The sequence below is a fragment of the Pundamilia nyererei genome, unplaced genomic scaffold (genome assembly GCF_000239375.1).
Source record: "Pundamilia nyererei isolate P.nyererei 1_Seehausen unplaced genomic scaffold, PunNye1.0 scaffold00321, whole genome shotgun sequence".
Lineage (NCBI taxonomy): Eukaryota > Metazoa > Chordata > Actinopteri > Cichliformes > Cichlidae > Pundamilia > Pundamilia nyererei.
Window position 1 is genome coordinate 155089 of NW_005187722.1, and position 22853 is coordinate 177941.

The 22853-nt window shown below is 36.4% G+C and overlaps 3 gene segments (V, D, J or C); all 3 read right to left on the reverse strand.

Moving 5' to 3' along the window:
- Positions 1–9196: 9196 nt before the first annotated feature.
- On the reverse strand, positions 9197–9660 carry LOC102211942 (Ig heavy chain V-III region 23-like). The segment is given in 2 exon segments: positions 9197–9516; positions 9602–9660. Coding segments are annotated over 2 exon segments (369 nt in total).
- A 6493-nt stretch (positions 9661–16153) lies between these two features.
- LOC102212214 (Ig heavy chain V-III region 23-like) lies at positions 16154–16651 on the reverse strand. The segment is given in 2 exon segments: positions 16154–16482; positions 16572–16651. Coding segments are annotated over 2 exon segments (363 nt in total).
- Positions 16652–21197: 4546 nt separating this feature from the next.
- Positions 21198–21770, reverse strand: LOC102206251 (Ig heavy chain V region 186-1-like). The segment is given in 2 exon segments: positions 21198–21586; positions 21668–21770. Coding segments are annotated over 2 exon segments (423 nt in total).
- Between the last annotated feature and the right edge of the window lie 1083 nt (positions 21771–22853).

Sequence of the window (22853 nt, forward strand, 5' to 3'; positions counted from 1 at the left end):
AATATGTAGTTTGTGTATAATTTAAATATCAAAGCCAGATCAGTTATGAAAATTATTAATTGTATTTCTTTTACATAAGTTATTCCTTGTAAAGTTTTGTCTTTTTTGTTTACTTTTTTGTTTATAATTTTTGTTTGTTGCTGTGTGAGGCAGGCACAATTGGACCCAAAAGTACAGGACTCACAGGCAAAACTAAACTTAAAGGCAGCTTTATTGCAAATTCACAGATAACAAAACTAAAACTGGGAAGACACTAGGCAGGCAGAATACACAGAACTGAGGGATGAGGGAGAGTCAGATAATATAAACACAGAAGGGTTAATTAGGGAACAGGCCACAGGTGAAAACACAGCTAACATAAATCTGACTAATGAGACAGGCGAAGCCAAATTGAACACAAAGCACAAGAGGCAAAATAAGACACACGGATACACAGGGCACACAACTTGATGTGGGAAGAGTGTAACAAACATAACAAGCAAATAGATATGGCAGAGTGGAACGACAGAGAGAGCCAGGGAGGTAGAGACATGAAAGTGAGATAGCTAAAGAGTGAGGGACAAGAGAGAGACAGAGGCAGAGAGAGAGCGAGAGGGCAAAAGACAGAGAGAGCGAGACCAAGCTTGACATTCATAAACAGACATGATAGACCTCACAGAGACCCGACTGGGGAAACAGACAAACTAGCATTCAAGATTCAAGGATTCAAAGTGTTTATTGTCATGTGTGCAAAGAAAAAGCATGTCTCTCTGCTTTGCACACGCAGATGCTGGTTAATATGTACAAATAGATTAAATAAAAATAGCATGAATAAATAAATGGAGACAAAACATTGAAGTATTAAATAGATTTATGTGCAAAAGAGCTAAAACATGGAGACAAGGCTGACTTTACAGGGAGACACCAATAACTAACACAGGAAACTAGACACAAGAGGACGGGGAACACACAGGGAGGAATTAGTCTGACACAATGTAAAACAGAACAAGATTAAATATACTGAGGTAATGACAGCAACAAACAATATAAACGTAAACTGACTGTAAAATTCATAATGAACAAAACCAGAAAATCCACTAACTCAAAACACTGGATCAAAACCAAAAACCACGACAGTTGTACTGTTTTCCTACCCTGTCTGTTTTCATATGTGTTTCTCTGTGTTGCCTGGATTTGTCGCATTGTGTTATAAACTGTTATATTTTGGGCTGGACTTTTTTTCAGCCAAAATAAAAGGCTCGCCTTTTTTGACTTAGGGTTAGCGTCCTGCATTTTGTGTCCTCACTTTAAATACTCTACAATATGACACCCTGTCTGTTAACCTAATAAGAGTGTCTTTGGACTAAGAGGGGAAGCCAAAAGGGAGTTCACAGAGAACATCCAAACTCTCACACCAGAAAGATTCAGCCAGCTGCTGGATTCAAATTTAAATGGAGTAGCTGTGCTTCATGTCACATTATCTAATAATAAAGTGATGCAGCCTAAGAAACGATGTTCACCTCAAATGTGTCATACAAACTTGTCTCCTTCCATTCAAGTTTTTTATGCATTTCTTAATATTCCTTGCTTTCTTGTTTGTTGTATAATCATGTACAGCGCAGTACAGTCTTCCAGATTATCCTCTTTTGTATTATAGTTTGGACGGTTTCATCAGCTTTGTCTTTAACCTGTTCCCTGCTTTTTTGATTATTCGCTGCACTGATAGTCTGTTCATGATTGTTACCTGTCTTTAGCTTAAATATTTGGATTGTGGGTTATACTCTTCTGCATGAAGCTTGTGCACAAGTTCAATAAGGAAGATCTGTTATCACTCACCAGCCTTACATGACTACTGCTTTCCCATGCTGTCTAGTCCAATCACCTTCTCAGAGACAATCAGCCTCAATCTTCGCATGGTTTAAATCTGTGCTCTCCATCATTCTCCATTTCAGATTCTCTTGTAAATCTTGTTCAAGTCTTCCAAGTCATGACTGAAATAGCGTTATGTGTTAAGGTCCTTATAATAAAGACATTTCTTAGTATGTGAATTAATGTTTTGATGGGCTGCATTATGGCACAAGCTTGATATTTTTCAGAACAAACAGTGTTATGTGTCTAGTCATTAAGTAAAAGTGAAAAGTTGCTGCTGGCAGGTAGCTCCATGCCCTCCTGGGTTTTAATTGCACCTTAGAACACACATGCATCAACACTACAATGAGCGGGTGGAGGGAGGTTTGGGGTCTTCTCTCACCCCCATTCTCTGCGACCTGCTGGAGCGGGGGGGCTAGGAGGAGTTGGCCGTCCGACTGCGGTCTGGAGTGTGGGGCCTCCCTGCTGCTGCGGAGTCGGGGTGGTCTGCCTCTCCCCACCGCAGGGAAAAGGGTAACACCACCTGAGTGAGCCCTCATCTGGGACTCTCCTCAGCTCTTACTGGGACAGTGGCGCGGCTGCCCCTCTGTTGGTCTTCTTTGGTCTCTTGTGTTCTGGGGACCTCTGGATGTCTGGAGTTTTGATCTCCTCCATACCTGCTTCATACCCTGGAGGACGGGGCTGTGGCTCCCCACACTCCCTAGCAGATCGTTACATGGAGAAACCTTTGGAATGCAAGCATGCTGATCCACACAGGTATGCACACAGGTGTACACACGGGTATTCACAGACACGGACTACAGCTTTCTTGGCTGCTGCCTCAAAGCACATTGTGCGCTGTCTATCTTGCGTGCTGCACAACATCGTTTATTATTTAGTATCTACTGATATCTACTGCTAGCTAGTTTATTGTGATGGTGCCGTTTTTTTTATTATGTTGCTCTTTGTTGTTTGCTTTCTCTTCTGTTTTTTTCTCCATACAGGTGACCCAGGTGTTTTGTTTTTTTGTTTGTTTGTTTTTTTCTTTCTTCCCCCCCTTCTCACCGTCTCTTCTCCCCTTTGGTTTTCTTTCTCTCCCTCTCTTTCTTTCATTCTTTCTCCCTGTCCTATCCCCCAGTCATGTCTGTCCCGTTTGTAGGAACTGAAAATAAAATAAATTCATAATTATAATAAAGGTCAATCAAATGGACCAATATGGCAAGGCCATGATGATCCACTTGGTAAAATAAATCCGCTTGGCATCTTTCTTGGCCTTAAGACAACAATTCTGATGGCTAAAGATCCAAACGGGACACAAAAAAAAAAAAAAAAAAAAGTGAAAAGCTGTTACCACACAGGCATCCACCTGAAAGAGAACAATTATTAAGCGGGAGCCAATATTATTATTTTTAATAATAATAATAATCATCATCACCATCATCATCATATCAGAGTTTCCCTCTTTAACCTTTAACGGAAATACTGAATTTGTTTCTGAGTGAATCTTTGTAGTATGTTGTGTGTCCAACACGCTCTTCTCCAATCCATTACAGTCATTTTCCTGCAGGCTGTCTGACCCAGTGAGTCCAATAGCTGCTCACAGCTAGACCTGACAGGTGATGGTCAGAGGTTGACCTGGCTGCACAGTCAAAGAGGCTGGCTGTGTCAGCTGTTCACACTTCACACCTGTTGTAAAAGGAAATATTTATTGTTTGAACATTTATATAATTATATAACAAACAAAAGACAAACAAAGAAACAAAAAAATATTCTTACTTCCAGCTGCTAAGAGCAATAACAGAGCTAATGAAAACATTTTTTGATACATGTTCTTTCACATAAACTCTCCTCTGCAGTCTGTCAAGTTTTTATAGCTGAATGATACAAGAAGACAACGAGTTTGCATGGAATCAAATACATAATTCATAACTGGAAACTTTAACTCTAACTACAGCGAACCAAGCATAAAAAATACTTTAACTTGATTGATCATACAATTGTAATAGCAGTAAAAGAAGTTACTGATTTTAACACCAACGATTTAATTTTAGCATTAACAAAGTTTAAAGAAAAGGTATCAGAGGATATCCTCAGCATTCATTTGTTGTGTTTGCTTATAAAGAATTAATCAGAAATAAGAAAAAAAAATTCAATAAAATGACATTGCAATAACCATAATAAGAACAAATGGAGACCTTCTTCCAGGATTACTGCTTACCTTTAAAGAACGTTTTCAACATATTTTGGCATGTTAAAACCCACTTTCTACTTCCAACAACACATTCTTTAGACAAAGCTTCAAAATGATTTTTAAATTTTTTTTATTTATTTTACCATTGTTAAGAGTATTAATTAATTCATCTAGATATTATCATACTTCTCTACTTATTTATTGCAACCTAAAATTGTGGCTTAAAGAGGATCATTTAATTTTTATAAAATGTCAAGTCTGCCTGGACTGATTGGCAAGTTTGGATAAAATAAAGCAGGATAAAACATCTGCTGGGACAAGAGACAAAATGACAAAAATGCAAACAAACTTCGCTGACAGCTGTAGCTCAGTTTATGTGGTATTTTGTCATTCAAACTGGCTAATTTCATTTGATTGTTTTGGTGTCCTTGGATTCTGCGCAAAGCAAATGTTCTTTAAAATACAGTTTTTTCATTGATATTCATAATTGTATCATCATTGTCAGAATATTTAGCATTAACATTACCCAGTAATTATTGTTTGCAAAAAATAAAAATGCAACATCATCACAGCAAAACAATGAACAATGATGGAGGACTTTGTGATTTTTTGTTGTTAATTACAGTTAAAGATGAAACCTATCTCATCTTGCCTTTCTGGTCCAAGCTGTGTAGTAGTCACCAACAGAATAAGAGGCCTGATAGATGATAGTCAAGCGATCATGTGGCTGCACAGTCACAGAGGCTGGATGTGTCAGCTGTTCACACTTAATCACATATTTCCAACTGCCAACAGCAGTAAAAGATCCAAAAACATGGTTTTCGTACGTGCTGTGAACTCCACAGATTTTATAAGCTGTATAATAACAGAGGCCAGTGCGTTTGCACAAAGTCAAACATATGAAAAATCATTGTTTTTAATTGGCGCCAATCATTGAGGCTGAGTGGAACATGTACATATGATATTTTGATTTTATAACTCATTCATATACAACAAGTCAATGAAATCAATGAAACAACAATTAAACAACAATCCAGAAACTGAACAGGTTAGTGTTCACGTTTCTCTGGGATAACTGGGCTGGCATTTTCTGCTTTATATAAGTTACACATTTAACAGGTTACTGTTAGTTAATTAAGGATTTATATCAGTCTACAAAAGTATTTGGGTCCCGTTAACAGATGCAAAAATAGAAAATATAGGCAAATAAAATAAGGAATACATCTTAATCGAACAGAGAGGATCATCCACACACCTTCCAATAATACATCAGTTAATCATTTTACTTCTCAAAATTATCCTGTCTTTTTTCAGGCTATTGCTTAAATTTAACTGTCCCTTTTACCTTGTCAATTTAGCATTAATTGCATAATTAATACAATCTCATTTTCTTACAGTAAAAGGATATATGTAGAGAGGGTTTTTTTTCAATTTGTTAATTTATTATTTTATTTATTTATTTACTGCATATGAAGGGAAACTTCAAAGTCATTTAAGTCACATGGCTATTTAAGTGTTTTTGTACAGCTGTTCTTCTGTTTTCTGTCACTGTGCTTTCTCGGGCACAGAAGTAAACAGCAGAATCTTCAGCTGTCAGACTTGTGATCTCAAGATACTGTCTGCTGCTGGAGTCTTCTTCAGTGATGATGAAACGACTTTGAAAAGAACTGGCATAGCCAGGAGAATTATTGCCAGTGCTCATATACCCAATCCACTCCAGAGCTCTGCCCGGCCTCTGTTGTATCCAGTGTATATTGTAGCTTGTCAGTCTATAACCAGAAAGGGTGCATAACATCTTCACTCTCTCTCCAGGTCGTTTCACCTCAGAGGCAGACTGCTCCAGTTTGATCTCACTCCAAACTCCTGTAAGTAAATATCAAAAAACAAACAAACAAACAAACAAAAAGAGAAAGTTTGCTTGTTGTGAATCAGACTTGTCTTCATATTATAAAGAATAAATATTTTTCCTACCTTGGAGAAAATAAATGAATAATAAACTCCAAAGAATCATATATTCCATAATTTAGAACACTTGATTATTTGTATGGTTAAAAAATGTCCTGCAGATGTTCTGTAACAAACTAAATGAGAGTTGGTTGCAACATGTAGATAAAGAAGCTAGACTTTGCATAGACCTCCCTCTACAGGAGCCATTTGTTATTCAAAGAAACTCAGTTACCCAATGGCATACAATGTTGTGAACACTCTCTTTTAGCTTTGTTTAATAATCTTCACATAAGACATAAACAGTATTTCTAGTCTCATTCCCACTTTTTTTACTGAGTAAGTGTTCTCTCTGGGATTTACTTCACATTATCTTCTGAAACAATCCTTTTAAAAGAAGTAATACTGTTGTAAAAAATCCGCCTACTTGATTTTTTTTTCTTTTTCAGACCATGTCCTTTAAGCCCTAAAGATGGCTTTGTGGAAAAACTTAGCACATCAAAAGTATCTGAAATACTCACACAAACAATCTAACATCAACAACCATGCATGTTCAATCATCATCTATCGTCCCTATTCTAATGCTTAGTTTAAACTGCAGTAGTTGGTTCTATGTTCTCACACTGGTACATATAGTTTCATACACTTACTAAAGTTTAAAAAGAATTTTCACATTGTCACATGTCTGACTTTTTCCCCTACATTATGTCTGCATTTTTACAGAGCAGGTTTTGACCGTTCACTTTTCCCAAGTGGGAACTGTCCCAAATCGATTGGTACATAAAGTTTTTTTTAGTTTTTATAGTTGTTTCATGTTTAATTATTAAAAATAATTGTTCAAGAGCTCTTCACCACGAATCTCAGGATCTGTATGTTTTATCCATTGTTTAACAAATACTATTTCTTCTTTGATGATGTGTTGGAAGAGAACATTTAAAAATAAAATGTCTTATTATGGGAAAGAATCCTTCAATTTACGAAATATTCCCTGGTGAGGATGAATAGAGGAAGTATGTTTTTATTGCTCTCTCTCACTGTGTCTCTTATGTGCAGTATTTCTAAAAAAATGTTTGTGGAGTTGTTGATTTATTTTCCTCAATATTTTTGTATTGTGTAACTGTTCTCAGTGGGATTTACTCTTTATTTAACCTTTTAATCTCAAACCAGTTCTTGCAAACCAAGTAATAGTGATATATTTTATTTCGAAAAGAAAAATGTAGCTTATTTTATTTAGATTCATGTTTTTGATTTTGTTACTCATGAGGTGATGGCTTCTCCTCAGCCTGCAGATTATTGTTTAATATTTAAACAGCACACTTCTGATGAAATGCTGTAATAATTTATTGATTGATTGCTTATAAGTGTTTATCAGTAATCTATACTGTATGTTGTAATGACAGTGTATGTTTTATTTATTTTTAAAAGCATATATGTTATTCTTTTTTAATGTGTTGGAAATTGTGTTTATATTGTCTTTTAATGGGCATGCCAAACTCTCCCTGTTTTGGTGATGAAACTAGTGTGAGTTTAATGCGAGCTTCTCTAAACTGGTCAACATATCTGGTTTAATTTGTTCACTGACTTTTCCTAACTTAACGATACAACAAAATTATTGTTGTATATTTGGATCCTAAATTCAAACAAGGTGACACTGGGCAAGACACATTGTATTACTAATTTATTATGAAATTTTTACAATGAATGTTTAAAATGTAGGAAAAAGGCCCGAGTTTACCAAATATTCCCTGCTGATCGTAAAAAGAGGAACATATATTTGTATGGCATTTCTATTGCTGTCTCTCACTGTGTCTCTCTCGGGCACAGTAATAAACTGCTGTGTCCTCAGTCTTCAAGCTGTTCATCTGTAGGTAGAGTTTACTGCTGGAATCATCTCTGGACATGGTGAATCTACCCTGGACTGACTGGGAATAATACGTAGAATACCTAAAACTTGAAGTCTCTATGAAAGCAATCCACTCCGGTCCTTTTCCAGTAGCCTGTCTGACCCAAACCATACAGGAGCTTCTGAATGTGAATTCAGAGGCTGTGCAGGTCAATCTGTGAGATTCTCCAGGTCTTTTAATTAGGTCTGGTTCAGATTGTGTCAGAGTCTGACCATCAACACCTGGTAAAATATTTTTAAAAAAATCACCTAAATTGTGTCACAAACAGAAACAATGCATATAAATACTGAGATCAGTGAAAATCTTCACCTGCCCAGCAGAGAGCTAGAAGCAGCAGTCCTGTCCTGTAGTCCAACATGTTGTTTTTTGTTCTCTACCATCCTCTGTGCTCATTTAAAAAGAGAGAAATGTCTAAGTTTTGCATAGACTCCTCCTAACAGGAAAAACTGACAACAACGAACTCACTTTGCTTTCGCTTGGTGAGAACCTAAAATTGTTACACTGCATTTAACAAAATTGTTTGTTTCTGCAGTGCAGTAAAGCAAACGTCATCTTACTTTGTTTTGTAGTAAATTTGCTCTCATAGGTAAGATGGAGTTGGGACCTTTCTTTGTTAGCTAAAATCATGCCATCATACGGCCTTAACAGTAAACAAAAATATTTTGAATCGTACAAAATGATTCTTTTTTTCCCGCTGCTTAGTTCAGCTGGACAAAGCAAATGGTTGATGAGTCTGGTTCTGTCTGTAAGTCTCGTTTTCTTAAAATGGAGTTCTTCCTCCTTACCTGTAACAAGTGGTTACTCAGAGAGAATAAAAGAGTCTCTCACTCTTTCCTTACATTATTTACCTTAAATTAAAGGGCACCTTAAAATGACTGCTTCATTGAACCGGCTCTGCACAAACTGGTAATTGGCCTTTAAAAAACAAAAACCTGAGCTGACATGACATGAGACCGGCATTCAGCACCATTTAGTGAAGACACTCAAAACATTTATTTGACTTCCTTGAAATAATATTTATGTATGTTTTGTCTCTGTGTTTATCAATTGTTTGTAACTTTGAGATGTGCTGTTGATTTTTTTTTTTTCCTGTAGGTAGGTCATGCCACTGCGATAACCACACTGACATGTTGCTTTCAACTGCAAACAGCAAGGTAATGTGAGTAATTTATGTGTTTTAGGGTTGGTGCACAATGTTTAACTGTTTCACTGCTTTTAAAGGTTTAAGTAAAGCAGGAGGAACTAAACATAAAGACACACTTCTTCCTTGGGATTGATCAAAATAATAAAAATATGTGGAGCAGGATTTTGTACAGCTGCTCAGCCAGCATCAGACACTGTGGCTTTGTCTGTGTCGAGCACAGTAATAAACAGCAGAATCTTCAGTCTTCAGAGTGTTCATGTCCAGATACACCTGCTGTCTGTTGTTGTCTCTGGAGATGGTGAACCGGCCTTGAACTGACTGTGCGTAGTATTTGCTAGTAACATCGATAGTGGCAACCCACTCCAGGCCTTTTCCAGGAGCCTGTCTGACCCATCCCATTAAGTGGCTGCTGAATGTGAATCCAGAGCCTGTACAGGTCAGTCTGTGGGATTCTCCTGGTCTTTTAACCACGGGTTCAGATTCTGTCAGAGTCTGACCATCAACACCTGTCAGAATAGGACAATAGTTACATGTTGTAAATTGTTTATCCTTGAAAGACAAATTTGATTCAGCATCAGTGAAAGGTCTCACCTGCCCATAAAGCAATAAAAAGAAGCATTCCTGTTTTTATGGCCATCATGTTAAACTGTGTGAGCAGTTGTCTCTGTCAACCCCTCTGCAGCTAAAGTAGGTTTAAGACATCCAGGTTTTGCATTGACTCCTCCTCACAGGTTTTTAAGCAATGCTCTTGTTCTACAAACACAACAGCTTTACTAGGTTACAGGTACCAGCTACAAATGGTTTATTTTTTAATGCAGGTGCTCACTGTAAACATTTCATTATTGTATGCTATTATTGCTCTTTATAATTGAGATTAATTACTATAATAACACTCAGATAAAATTGCATTTCCATTTTCCTCTGTAAAATTTAAAAAAGAAATATTAATCACAATACAGACAGTAAGAAAAGCTTTGTATTAAAATTATGGACTTTTGCATTTTTTGTATAGTTTTCACATGCGTGAGTGTGAACATACTGTATGTTGTGTCTCACAGACCTGTTTATATTGCAGTGTGTGTGTATGTTGTCAATTGGTCCTTGCAATCAGTGCTTTGTCAGTAAAGGGCTTTTGTATCTTTCAACAAAACATTAATATTAATTAATATTAAAAAATGAATATTAATACTTTGAATTCAAATTACAAAATCAAGTATTTGAGGACTGCCTGTGCCCATATACCCAATCCACTCCACAGCTCTTCCTGGTCTCTGTCATATTCGGCCAATATTGGAACTCGCTGGACTATTGCCAGATAGGATACATGACTCTCCTGCTAGGTCTTTTTGTCCTCACAGAATAGCATATCTGCTGAATGTGAATCCAGAGGCTGTGCAGTTCTGTGTTCATGCCCACATCTCTTTTTTTAACAGTTGAATTATGAGACATTTTTTCTTTTGTTTGCCATCTTTCTGAGCATTGGAATGAGTAAAAGACACAATGAAGAGATTTTTCTTTATTTATTTTTTGGGTGTTTGTTTGTTTGTTTGTTTGTTTTGTCTCCTGCTACTTCACAACCAGATTGTTATGTCGCTGCAAATATACAAACTGTTAATGTGTTAACTGATTTGTTTTATTTTTATTGTTTTTGGGAAAGTCCACTGTGAGTTTTCACTTCTGTTCTGAACTGAGAAAGTATAGTATTTGCTAGTAATTTACTCAATTTCAGTCCTTGTCTTTTCCTAGTCTAACCTGTCTACATATTAACACCTGTTAATTAAGAAAAAAAATAGTGCTGTCAATAGATCAAAAAAATTAACTAATTATTTGCACAGTTTTCTGTAATTAATCGTGATTAATCGCAATTACTTAATCAATAGCCTGGTTTCAATTACATTTTTTCAACTTTATGTTTAAGCTTCTAACTGATTATATGCAATATAATGAAGTAAATGTAGAATAAACACAAAGAATGTATGCTTAAATTCAAAGAGAATTTGAATAGTTTTTGTTCAATCTTACAGCACAGGTTCTCTCCTGTGAAATACAACTTTCAAAAAACTTATATAAAAGTCCTCAGTCTTCAGTCTTCATGCTGTTCATCTGCAGATAGAGTTTACTGCTGGAGTCATCTCTGGAGATGGTGAATCTACCCTGGACTGACTGGGGATAAGAGGTAGCATAAGTTTAAGTTGAAGTGCTGATAAAAGCAATCGACTCTGGTCCTTTTCCAGGAGCCTGTCTGACCCAAACCATCCAGTAGTCTCTGAATGTGAATCCAGAGGCTGTGCAGGTCAATCTGTGAGATTCTCCAGGTCTTTTAACCACTGGTTCAGATTGTGTCAGAGTCTGACCATCAACACCTGGTTAGACAAATAAATAAATAAATGAATAATGAATTATTCTCCAAAAGTAAGAGAATGTTACATCAGGGGAAATCCTCACCCGCCCACCAAATAACTGAAAGGAGCAATCTTGTCTTGTAATCCATGATACAGTACTACAAAGTGAGTTGTCTGTTATCTTTTCCAACAGATGGATAAGTAGTGGTGGAAGATGTTTTGCATAGACTCCGCCTTACTTAAGTGAGGAGTTTTCACAATTTTTCAAATGATTACTTTGGCAAAAAGGGTAACCTCATCTCTGAAACTCACTCCAAATAAACTTGTTCAACATTATGTTGTTCAACCATCAATAACACACTGACCTAAAAACATCTGGAAGTGAAGTTGGGTATAAAGTAATGTAAGTTTATCTTTGTGGTTTGAATAATGCTTCAGTATTGCAGTTCTGCTGTTGAAAGGATGATGGTTTAACCTGCAATCACCCCACTGGCCTTGTGAAATAACTGCAAGAAGAAGGATAACAATGAGTGCAACAGAAAATGAAAGACATGGATAGTAGCTGATGCATCTCATTGTAAAGATGCTTGCAAAATATTTTTTGTTTTTTTAGATGAGACAACAGGGCACAGCTGTCAAACAAGAATTAAGGCAAGCAAATGATTCCTTTTACTCAGGCACTATTTCAGGTAACATCACAACAAATGAAATTAATGCAGTGACAAGCTAATCTGGAGGATTGCGGTTGGATGTGAGAATGACTGTTTATCCATAGCAGAAAGGAAAGGATTATAGTAACTATTAGATTTGTATGACTGGACAATGTGTTCAATTTTACTTTATTTTTTTGGTATTTAGTTTGAGAAAGGTATGTGCCATCCAACAGATAACATCACAGTCTAACCGCAACATACAGTACTATAGTAAATATGAACCGAAGATAATGACACACTGACTCTCTTTTTGAAATGCTGCATTTGAATCTAAATTAATTAAACTCACACTCCCTTCTCTGTCACCCGCCAAACGGTCGCTGGTTCTGTGCTGTGTAAAGCTGATTAGGATCTTTGAAAGATGGTATTTAAAAACATAAAAGCTAAGGCTTGGGTGCAAATCAGTTTCACTGAAAACTTTGATAATCGCCTTCTATTCATTTTTTTTATTGTTTTAGTGACTTGCTTGGAAATGCACATTTTTCAGATAATATACTCCTGCACAAACATTTTAATAATAATAGGAAAACAAATAACAAATATTGGTGTTTTTCTATAGATAGTTAATATTGCTAATATAGATGATAAATAGGAGTGCCGTTAGTACATTATGATACTGTCCTTCGCCACACTTTGAAATGATGTTTTGAAAATTATTTGTTCTTTGTTCATAAAAATGTACTTTACCTCAGCAAATGTGTTACAGGCTTTTGCATGCAAATTATTTGTTTCTTTCTCTGATATTTATGTTGAATCTCTCTTCTTTCCATCTATCCATTTGCCTCAACTTATCTGGAAATGGGTCACAGGGGCAAGAGCCTCAGCAGGGAAACCCGAACCTCCCTCTTCCTAGACACCTCCTCCAGTTTTTCTGAGGGTCACAGTTTTTCCAAGGCCTGGTGAGAGACATAATCTCTGTCAGATAAACCTGACAGCAGATTCCCTGCTTTACACACAGTTTATAATTTCATTCAAAAATATTTTGTGGATGTTCAGTTTACTTATACTGTGAAAAAAATACTTCCCCTACGTGTGTGTATTAATAATAATTTATGTTGAAAATACACATCTATGGAGCATCCATTCATTTGGCTAAAATATGAAACAGAATGATAACACTTTTTAATTTCCATTTCTTCATTAAATAATTATGCATTTACAAAATTATGATTCACATAAATATAAATGTAAATATTGTTGGAGTAAGGAGACTCTTTAAAATCATCAGGGAGCTCCTCCCCTGCCAAGAAACCTGGCAGTTAATGGTCAGGTGTTCCCCTGGCTGCATAATCATGGATGGGGCTATGTGGGAATGTTGAAATTTTAATCCTGTGAATTGAAAAGTATATTTCATAATAAATTATAAATTATATAAGATTCTGTGTTGATCTAACTAGACTCTAAATGGCTGTTTTCATTTTTTCACCTGAAGTGATTCACTTTATTTCAGATACAAAAGGCTGTTTCTGCAGAAGGTTTTAACTGCAATATTTATTCATACATTGTTTTACTTTCTTATTTATTTTTTGTGATATCAAATGCAAATGCAAATACACTTTACTTTAGCTTTATCTAAACAAAATTAGGAGATTTTTGTTAACAAACATGTTTGTTGTTCTCTCTGTTTGCAGATGTCAGACACAGAAAAACATGTAGCGCTCCTCAGAAAATTCAACACATTCCCTTCTTGTTAAGTAAAACCAAACAAGTAAGTGTCCACAGCTTAGTGTAGATTTAGCAAAGCATTTTACTTAAAGTGATAAGATAAGAGACATCATCTGCAGCTGTTTTGTATTGATCTTTGTTTGAGCCCTCTTTAAGGCCATTAGTGGTCTGATGACTCCTTCTCTGGTTGATTTACATGTGTTCAGGCGATGTGAGGTTTTTGTTCATGCTGTCGAGATAGGTGGAACAGAGAGAGATTGAAGTCCCCCTGGCTTCTCTCCCTAAATCTGAGAGAGCCATATTTACTAATAGTAAATCATCTTTATTTATTTAATTAAAGAGATAAATAAAAGTATAAGTGATTAATATGTTGAAGGAGAAATGAGTCTGAGAGTAGGAAAAGACACTGCCCAAAAGAAAACCACTGGATGCCCTCTGACTCAACTCCAAGTCAATCGGATTACTTTCAAGCAATTAGGTATAAGTTCAACTAATCTAACAAATATACAACAGCCTATATAACTAATAGTCCTTTCCATGCATGCTGGCTGATCCAGGCTATGTGAAATCTGCCAAAAATTAAGAGACTTGACAGGTGATGACAACATGTTGTCACGAGAAGATTGGTAACTCGAGTATTGAGTTTGGATAGATTCTATTATTCTGTCTGGAAAAGGGATCACGTACCTGGAAATCACTTCAGCTTCATTATTGTCATCATTCACCCAACTGTATTCTTTTTCAAAAGGCAGCATTTACAATAACTGAACGACTGAATTTACTCTGTTCTTGCTTGAAACTAATAACGTCAAAATTAAAAGATTTATTTTTAAAACAATTGATATTTTCTTGTGCATTAACAAATAATATAAATCCTAATGCAATATGTTTATTAAAAGATAAACAATTCAATGGGCCTCCATATAGACTAAGGTTATTGTGGACATTTATTTTAATGTTTTTACTGGAGATAATAAACTCACTATACGCCCTCCTTTAATGCAGTCATGATAAAAAATTCAAAAATCAAAACAACATACTGGAAAAATTATTATTTTTTGCTTGGGATACTTTTAAATGTATTTGTGCAGGTGTATTGCTAACATACAAGATTGTGTAGTATGTAAACTTGGGTTTGTCGTTTCTGGTTTGCATAAAGTACCCTTGATGTTTTCAGTTTCTGCAGATGTGTGAGAACGAAGCTCTAACGTGATACTATAGGGAAATAACTTCTGAGGAACTGAAACTGTGTGGAAGCACGGTAGCCTTATGAGCTAATGAATATGCATGTGACCAGAGACAAATAAATATGTAATATTATTTATTTATGTTTGTTTTTTATGTTTGACTTACTGTAAGAAGCAACTAATGGTGAATTCAAAGCTGTACAGTTCAATGCATGCAGCCCTCCAGGTCTTGTAACCACTGATTCATAAACGGATTATAAAAAGTATATAAATAACATTTCATTGATTTGAACTGTTGTCCAGTTTGGTGAGCCTGTGTCCTGTGTGTAGCCTCAGCTTCCTGTTCTTAGCTGGAGTGGCACTTGGTGCGGTCCTCTACTATTACACATCTGCTTAAAGGCTGAATATCTTGTTCCTTCAGAGATGCTGTGATGAGTGATTACAACCAAAGTATGTTGCACTTCTATCAGCTCCATTTGGTGATGGGCTCTAACATCCAGCATCATCAAGGTATTTTTCCCTAGAGAACTGTCACTCAATGGATAGTATCAATTTATCAGATGTGTCCTAGAAATGGCTGCTGGCTCCTTTGCTTGTGTTTTTGCTCACTGTGTGTTTCCCTGTGTACAGACCTTCCCTGGAATCCCTTACTGGAGTGTGGTTTTGGATGCCTGTTCTCGCTGACCCCTGGAGCTAATCCCCACCTGCACTTTGCATGTAGCACATAGTTGGTGATCACTTTAAACACATTGTGCGTTTATTCTGTCCTGCTCTTGAGTCCACTTCAGTTTTTGTGACAAAATCAGATAGAAGTACGGATTTGGTTAACGCTTTCTAATAATGTCACACTATTAGCATCAGTAAGGTATTGATCTGTATTTAAAAATTGTCATTTATAAATACATTTATGTTTATCCATCTATTACTGTTACACCATCACTATCACTGCTGTACACTGCTACTTAATCATTGCTAGTAATAATAATAATCATAATAGCATATCTGTATTTATAAGTTTCATAGGAGGAGTAATTCTATATAAATAATAATTTAAACACTTGCTAATAACTTACTAATACCTGATTAATGCTTAATAGATGTGACATTATTAAAAAAATAATTTGAATTGGTCTATTGTATGTTGGTTGCACTGCACCTTGCCACCGTCACTGTAAAGTCTGTAAATGCATATGTGCATATGAGTTAGGATGAATTCAGTAAGATTTTGTACAGCTGCTAAGCCAACTTTAATCACTGTGAGTCTCGAGCACAATAATAAACAGCAGAATCTTCAGTCTTCAGACTGTTCATTTGCAGATACACCTGCTGCCTGCTGTCGTCTCTGGAGATGGTGAACCGGCCTTGAACTGACTGAGCATAGTAACTGTTGCCACCGTCATTTCTGACAGTGGAGACCCACTCCGGCCCTTTTCCAGGAGCCTGTCTGACCCAGGCCATCCAATTGCTGCTGAATGTGAATCCAGAGGCTTTACAGGTCAATCTGTGAGATTCTCCAGGCTGTTTTACTGCTGGTTCAGACTCAGTCAAAGTCTGACCAAAAACACCTGTGAAAAGAAAACAAAAAAAGATGAAAAAGGGATAGTCAATTTACACTATCGGTAAAAACGAAGAACAATTACCAAAAGACCTTCACCTTCACAACATAGAGTTAGAAACAGCAGCCCTATTCTACAGTCCATCATGTTAAACTTAATGTCCACTGCTCTCTGTGGCCCATTGCAGTCAGAGAAGTAAAGGTGAAGGGCACCTTTGTTTTGCATTGGCTCCTCCTTGAAGGAAGGACATAACTAATGTGAAACCGGTAAAAAAATGTCCATACTGTGTGTTTATAATGGCATCAAATATTAGAAAATGACTCAATGAATACTATCCTTTCACTCCTCAGTTACACAAGTAAACAACAAATACAGCAATCTAGTAATCATAGTGAAAGAAAATATTCATTTGTACAATTATGTACCTGATTAATACTGACAATACTGGTTTCTTGGAATATTTTTTAAAAATGTCACCAGCCAGGCGTAATATACATACATATATTTGCCTAGTTTGGCATATCATTTTAAAAAGTAGTGCTTTCTGCCACGGCCAGAGGCCAGTGTGGGAAACAGACTCTAAGGCAGACAGCACTTGGAGACGCAGGGACCGAGGGTGACAAAGCTTTATTTACAGTGGTACAATAGATGCAAAGCGAATGAAGGTGAGAGGTGCTTAAAGTGCGTACTATAACCTAGAATAGCTCAAAGCAATCACGGAATAGTTCAAAACACTCTTGTGGAACTGAAGGCTGCCAGCAAACTAATATAATCTTAAAGCACACTAGAAACTCTACTCTGGAACATGAACTTAGAACATGATTGGCACTAACATTAACTTTGAGGCACACTATGATTCATAATCCTACACTTAAAGACACACTTGTTTAACTCAGTGATTCATAACTCTTTACTTTGAAATACACATGGCCGACTTGCAATTTCTATGAAACAAAAAGCTATTAAGAGCACTTGAAGTGTCCATGGGGAAGCCGTGGGGCTGTTGTGGACGGGATGGAGAACCCGACACTTGGTAATCAGCCAGTGCAGGAACTCCCGGGGAGGGGGAGAGAGGTAAAGGTGTAGTCATCATGCGCAGGCGGAGGCGAAGCTTAGAGGGGAAGTGGTCTGGGTGAGAGGAGACGGTAATCCGAGGATGAACTGAACGCTGGGCAGGGAGGCGGGCAGGTGGGCACGGAGAAACTGTGAGCAGACGAGCGCTGAAATCCAAACACATCATCATGACTAACATGCTATCGATTGATGGTTTTACAATAAGTGAAAGAAGGAAAAAACAAATAAGTTGTTTATGTTTCTCTAAAATTCCTTTATTTAATTTCCCAAAATGTGTGCTTGACTTCTCGGAGAGAGACAATGATTTGCACAGCTAATGTTGCTTTATATTAGCTGGAAAAGAGTAGAGTAGCACTGCATGTTTTTTTTTTTCTTTTCATGAATCAGAGGCAAGGAGGGGGGGGGGGGATGACTAAGCAGATTCACGCTTAGGGAGGCCAGGCCATTGCTGTAACTGAAACCAAAAACAAACAAATTAAATATCGCATAATGCTAATTAGAAAACCTTTCCAACATAATTATGATGACGCCAGGTGTTTCTGTGCTTCAGCAAATGCATACGTCAAACAAAAGAGATAAACAAAGAAATAAACAGAATCTTCAATTTTATGCCTGTTGACTTGACTTCAGGACACATTAAGAAGTCAAGAAAACCTGAAATGATTTTGTAATGAGCTACATTACAGTGATAGTGATATTTACCGGTTCTACTCCGGTTCTTTCTCTGGCTTATGATGAATGCTGTAAATTGTCATATTATAACTAGATGTGGTATAGTAGACCTTCCAGCAGTTTATTTTAAATCACTGAGGGAGGCTGGTCAATTTTAATCTTATTCCACACATCTTAATAAGGTAACGCAATTATTATTATTGTTTTGTTTCCTTTTTTCTTTATAGCTGCAGATTTTCTTTTCTTACCACGAATACTAACTTTAAAAAAGTACTCAAGTCAATCCTATTTTACTTTCCTTTCAAAAGTATTACAGTTATTAATGATGATTAGGTAAATTAGTTTTAGCAAACTTTCCTTTAATACTGTACACACTGACAAATGGAATCTCAAGTACAAGTATAGAAATTTGTGAATGCCATCAATAAAACTGTACATGTGGAAATGCTGAAATAATTTGTTGACATTGTTTGTAAATAATGTTTATATACTTATCAGCACTCTATGCAATGAGTATAAAGCTTTTTTTTCTTTTTTGAGAAATAAGACACAGCAGCAGGACAATTTCTGTTCGGATGAATTTTACTGAGAGCCTGACTAAAATATTCAGCATATGTGGTTGTATTTGTTCAGAGATTATTGAACATCCAACATGATCCAAAAATGTTTCTGTGTATCCTGAACCTTTTTTAATGCACTCTATTTGGGACATGTTTTGCCAGGAACATTTGAATATAAACTGACTGAACTATAAACTGCAGTTCACCAAATATTCCCTTAGGATGGTAACTAGAAGAAGTAGTTTTTGTATGGCATTTCTATTAGTGTGTCTCACTGTGTCTTTCGGGCACAGTAATAAACTGCTGTGTCTTCAGTTTTCAAACTGTTCATCTGTAGATAGAGTTTACTGCTGGGATCATCTCTGGAGATGGTGAATCTACCCTGGACTGACTGGGAGTAAAAGGCAGAATAACTATAACTTGAAGTCTCTATGAAGGCAATCCACTCCAGTCCTTTTCCAGGAGCCTGTCTAACCCAGACCATTGCACTGCTGTTGAATGTGAGTCCAGAGGCTGTGCAGGTCAATCTGTGAGATTCTCCAAGCCTTTTAATGACTGGTTCAGATTCTGTCAGCGTCTGACTATCAGCACCTGGTAGACATTTGAAAAATGTGTTGAATTTAAGTTAGATCAGAAAAGGAACATGTATATCAAAACGGAGGTAATAGAAAATCTTCACCTGCCCAGCAAAGAGCTAAAAGCAGCAGTCCTGTCCTGTAGTCCATCATGTTGGGTTTTTTTTGTTCTCTACCATCCTCTGTGCTCATTTAAGAAGTGTGACAGTGTCTAAGTTTTGCATACATGCCTCCTCACTGGAAACACAGTACTGAGAAAGAACTGACTTTGTTTGTTGTTAAACTAAATTGTTTGTTTCTGCAAATTTGTCACTGCAGAACAGAAAATGAAAATATAAACAAGCACATTCAGTGAACCCAGTTTGTTTCTGCAGTCAAAATGTGTTTTGAGGTGACTTTTGTGGTTATTTTTTCCCCCACTTCACCAGCCCTCTGTCACTGCAAACAGCTGGTGAGTTTGGTTCTATCTGGAGATCTCTTCCTCTTCTTCATTACCTGCAACAGGTTTTTGCTTAAACAGGATCAACAGAGTTCTCTGTCTGATAAACTCTGAACCTGGTCTGAATGAAGCATAATCAAAAACTGGAAACCAGCCCCTAATAATCCAAAACCTTTTGAAATTAGCTTTGGTTGATCAGGATCATCTTCTCTTGCTCTTCTGTGGCATTTTCAGCCCAGCTGCTATTTCTAAATGTCTTGTTACAACTTCCATTATGTCTTATTGTACCTGTAGCCTTTGTAATGCTTCCAAATCTCCTCCATTGTGTAAAAACAGCTGATTCAAGTCACAGAGGGACAAATCAGGTTAATAGTGCAGGTGCTGAACAAAGATTATGTTGGTATTCTTTGATATTCTGCTCAGCTGACACAAAGCCTCTGTTGAAAACTGACTTGTAAGATAAGATATTGAACCAATCTGCCCATTTAATGACGCTGTCTTGCTGGTAGAGACACCGAACTTGTTCTTCAGTTAAGTTAAGTAAGTTTGAGTCACTACTAATCCACTCAAATCCTTGGAAGCTGTCTTTTTGATTGGGAAAAGTTTTTTTCCCAAGGTGTTTAGTATAATTGTATTGTGTCACATTTTTACTACTCAAAGCAAGGGCATCATTTAGTTTTTCACTATGGTGTGGAGCCTGTACAGAAACTAAAAGTCAGCAATGGTCACTGTGAGTTTTCAGTCTTGTACTGAACTTAGAAACTATATTTTGTTCTAAAAACTTCCAAGATCTTCCCTGATCCATTGCATTTTCAGAGATTCAAGACTAAATTTAAGCATGCCAATTTGGAATTATTACTTTTAAGTATTAAGTTTGATAGAGCTGTATGTGATTGATTGAATTAACAGAATCCATTTGTAACCATGTTCCTTGTTCTGTTGAACTACAGGTTCAGAACCATGCCACCCAACATAAGTGAGGTAGGAGAAATAACAACACCATGTCTAAGCTAAAAAAAAATCAGTTTTACTTTTATTTTGCATATTAATGGGTGTAACTGGCATTGAAACTGATACTATCAATTATTTAGTGGGGTCTAATAAGAACTGTAGAGTGTCTGACTAGAAGTGTAGAGTATAATTTTATTGTAGCAGTTTGTAGTTGAGTTTGTAGACCAACTCAAACAATTCAACAGCCACAGTGGATCTCCAGTCCAGTCCTAATTTGTCACAATATGTAGGAGTAACACAGTCAGAATTCAAGTGTGAATTCAAGTGTGCTTTTTACAGTGTCAGTTTAGCATCATTACATAATATTGAAATGATGAGTAATAGACATTTTCTCATCGGTTTTACAGTAAAATTTCTGTGACATGTAGACAACAAAGTCATTTTTCAGGTGAAGAGAAAAACCATAAGTCAGTGAGATCCCTTTAGTAGTTGGTGTTTTTGTACAGCTCTTCCTCTGTTTTCAGTCACTGTGCTTTCACGGGTACAGAAGTAAACAGCAGAATCTTCTGCTGTCAAACTCTTGATCTCAAGATACTGTCTGCTGCTGGAGTCTTCTTCAGTCATGACGAAACGGCTTTGGAAAGTACTGCCATAGATAGCTGAGTTTTCTCCTGTATCCATTCTACCGATCCACTCCAGACTTCTCCCCGGCCTCTGTCGTATCCAGTGCAAATAGTACTCTGTCAGGGTATAGCCAGATATGATGCATGACATCTTCACCCTCTCTCCAGGTCTCTTCACCTCAGAGGTAGACTGCTCTAATTTGATCTCACTCCAAACTCCTGCAAACACAAGAAAAAAAAAGTAACCAACATAAATCAGAGTATTGTCTTTATGTTTTAAATAATACACTGTTTTCTTACCGTGGAAACATATAATGAATAATAAACTCCAGGAATTTATACATTCCATAATTTAGACCACTTTATAATCAGCACGTATGTGTGGTTAGAAAGTGTCCCAAGCTGTTCTGTAAAGAAACTAAATGAGAATTGATGAAGATGTGTTTATATTTGAGCAAAACTTTGCATAGACCTCCCTCTGCAGGAGCCATTTGGTATTTTTGGAGAAGGTAATGGTTTACAAAATCATCAATAGAAAAAAAGTCAGTCCACTTTTTGTATTGTTTAACTGTTTTCACTGGGATTTATTGCAGCTTCTCTTCTCAAACAAATGTTTTCTAATGAAGAAATACTGTTGCACTTTAACCAGAATTAACACATTCAAGTGACGGCGGTTTGTCCTTAGCCTTTAACTTTAAATAGCAGTCAAGCTTGATGGGGTATATTGTGGCTGAGTATGTTCTCTGGGGCATAGTTTTTCTAAACCTCTGATTTCACATATCAAGACAAAGAATAACCAGACATGTGGCACTCTCATTATAATCAACATCAGATTTTGGATTTTTTTTTTCAAAGGAAGCTTCTAATCTTCTCACAGAATTCAACATTTTTAAAGCTGAACCATTAAGAAGTCTTCTATCATCTCACTGACACACAAGTATAAATATTTATTCTTTAATGTTAATGAAGACAACACTAGTCATAGTTTATAGTAATTTTACATCATGAATGTTATATCATGCAGGGGACAGAAGTAAAGAGCAGAATCTTCTGCTGTCCTGCAATCAATTTTAAGTTACTGTCCTCTGGAGTTTTCTTTAATCATGATTAAATGACTTTGAAAACAACTGCCATAGATGGGAGAGTTTATGTTCTGTCTGCTCCATAGGTCTTTATTGTATCCAGCAAATATTGTAACCTGTCTGGTCCAAGACCAGGATTTATTTGACAAATAAAATGAGAACTACTAATGCTAGGTTTATCTAGGAGCAAAAGTTAAACCTTAAACCGCCTTCTTCATCAATCATTTGGTTTTCAGAAACTCCCAAGAATTATTATTATTGTGCTATTTTTTTTCAACTGAAGAGATTCACTTTGTTTAAGATACAAAAGACAGTTTCTACAAACACTTTTAACTGATTTATTTATTCACACATGGTTTTAAGATATGATCTCTTAATTATTTTACTCTCTTTTACAAGTTTCC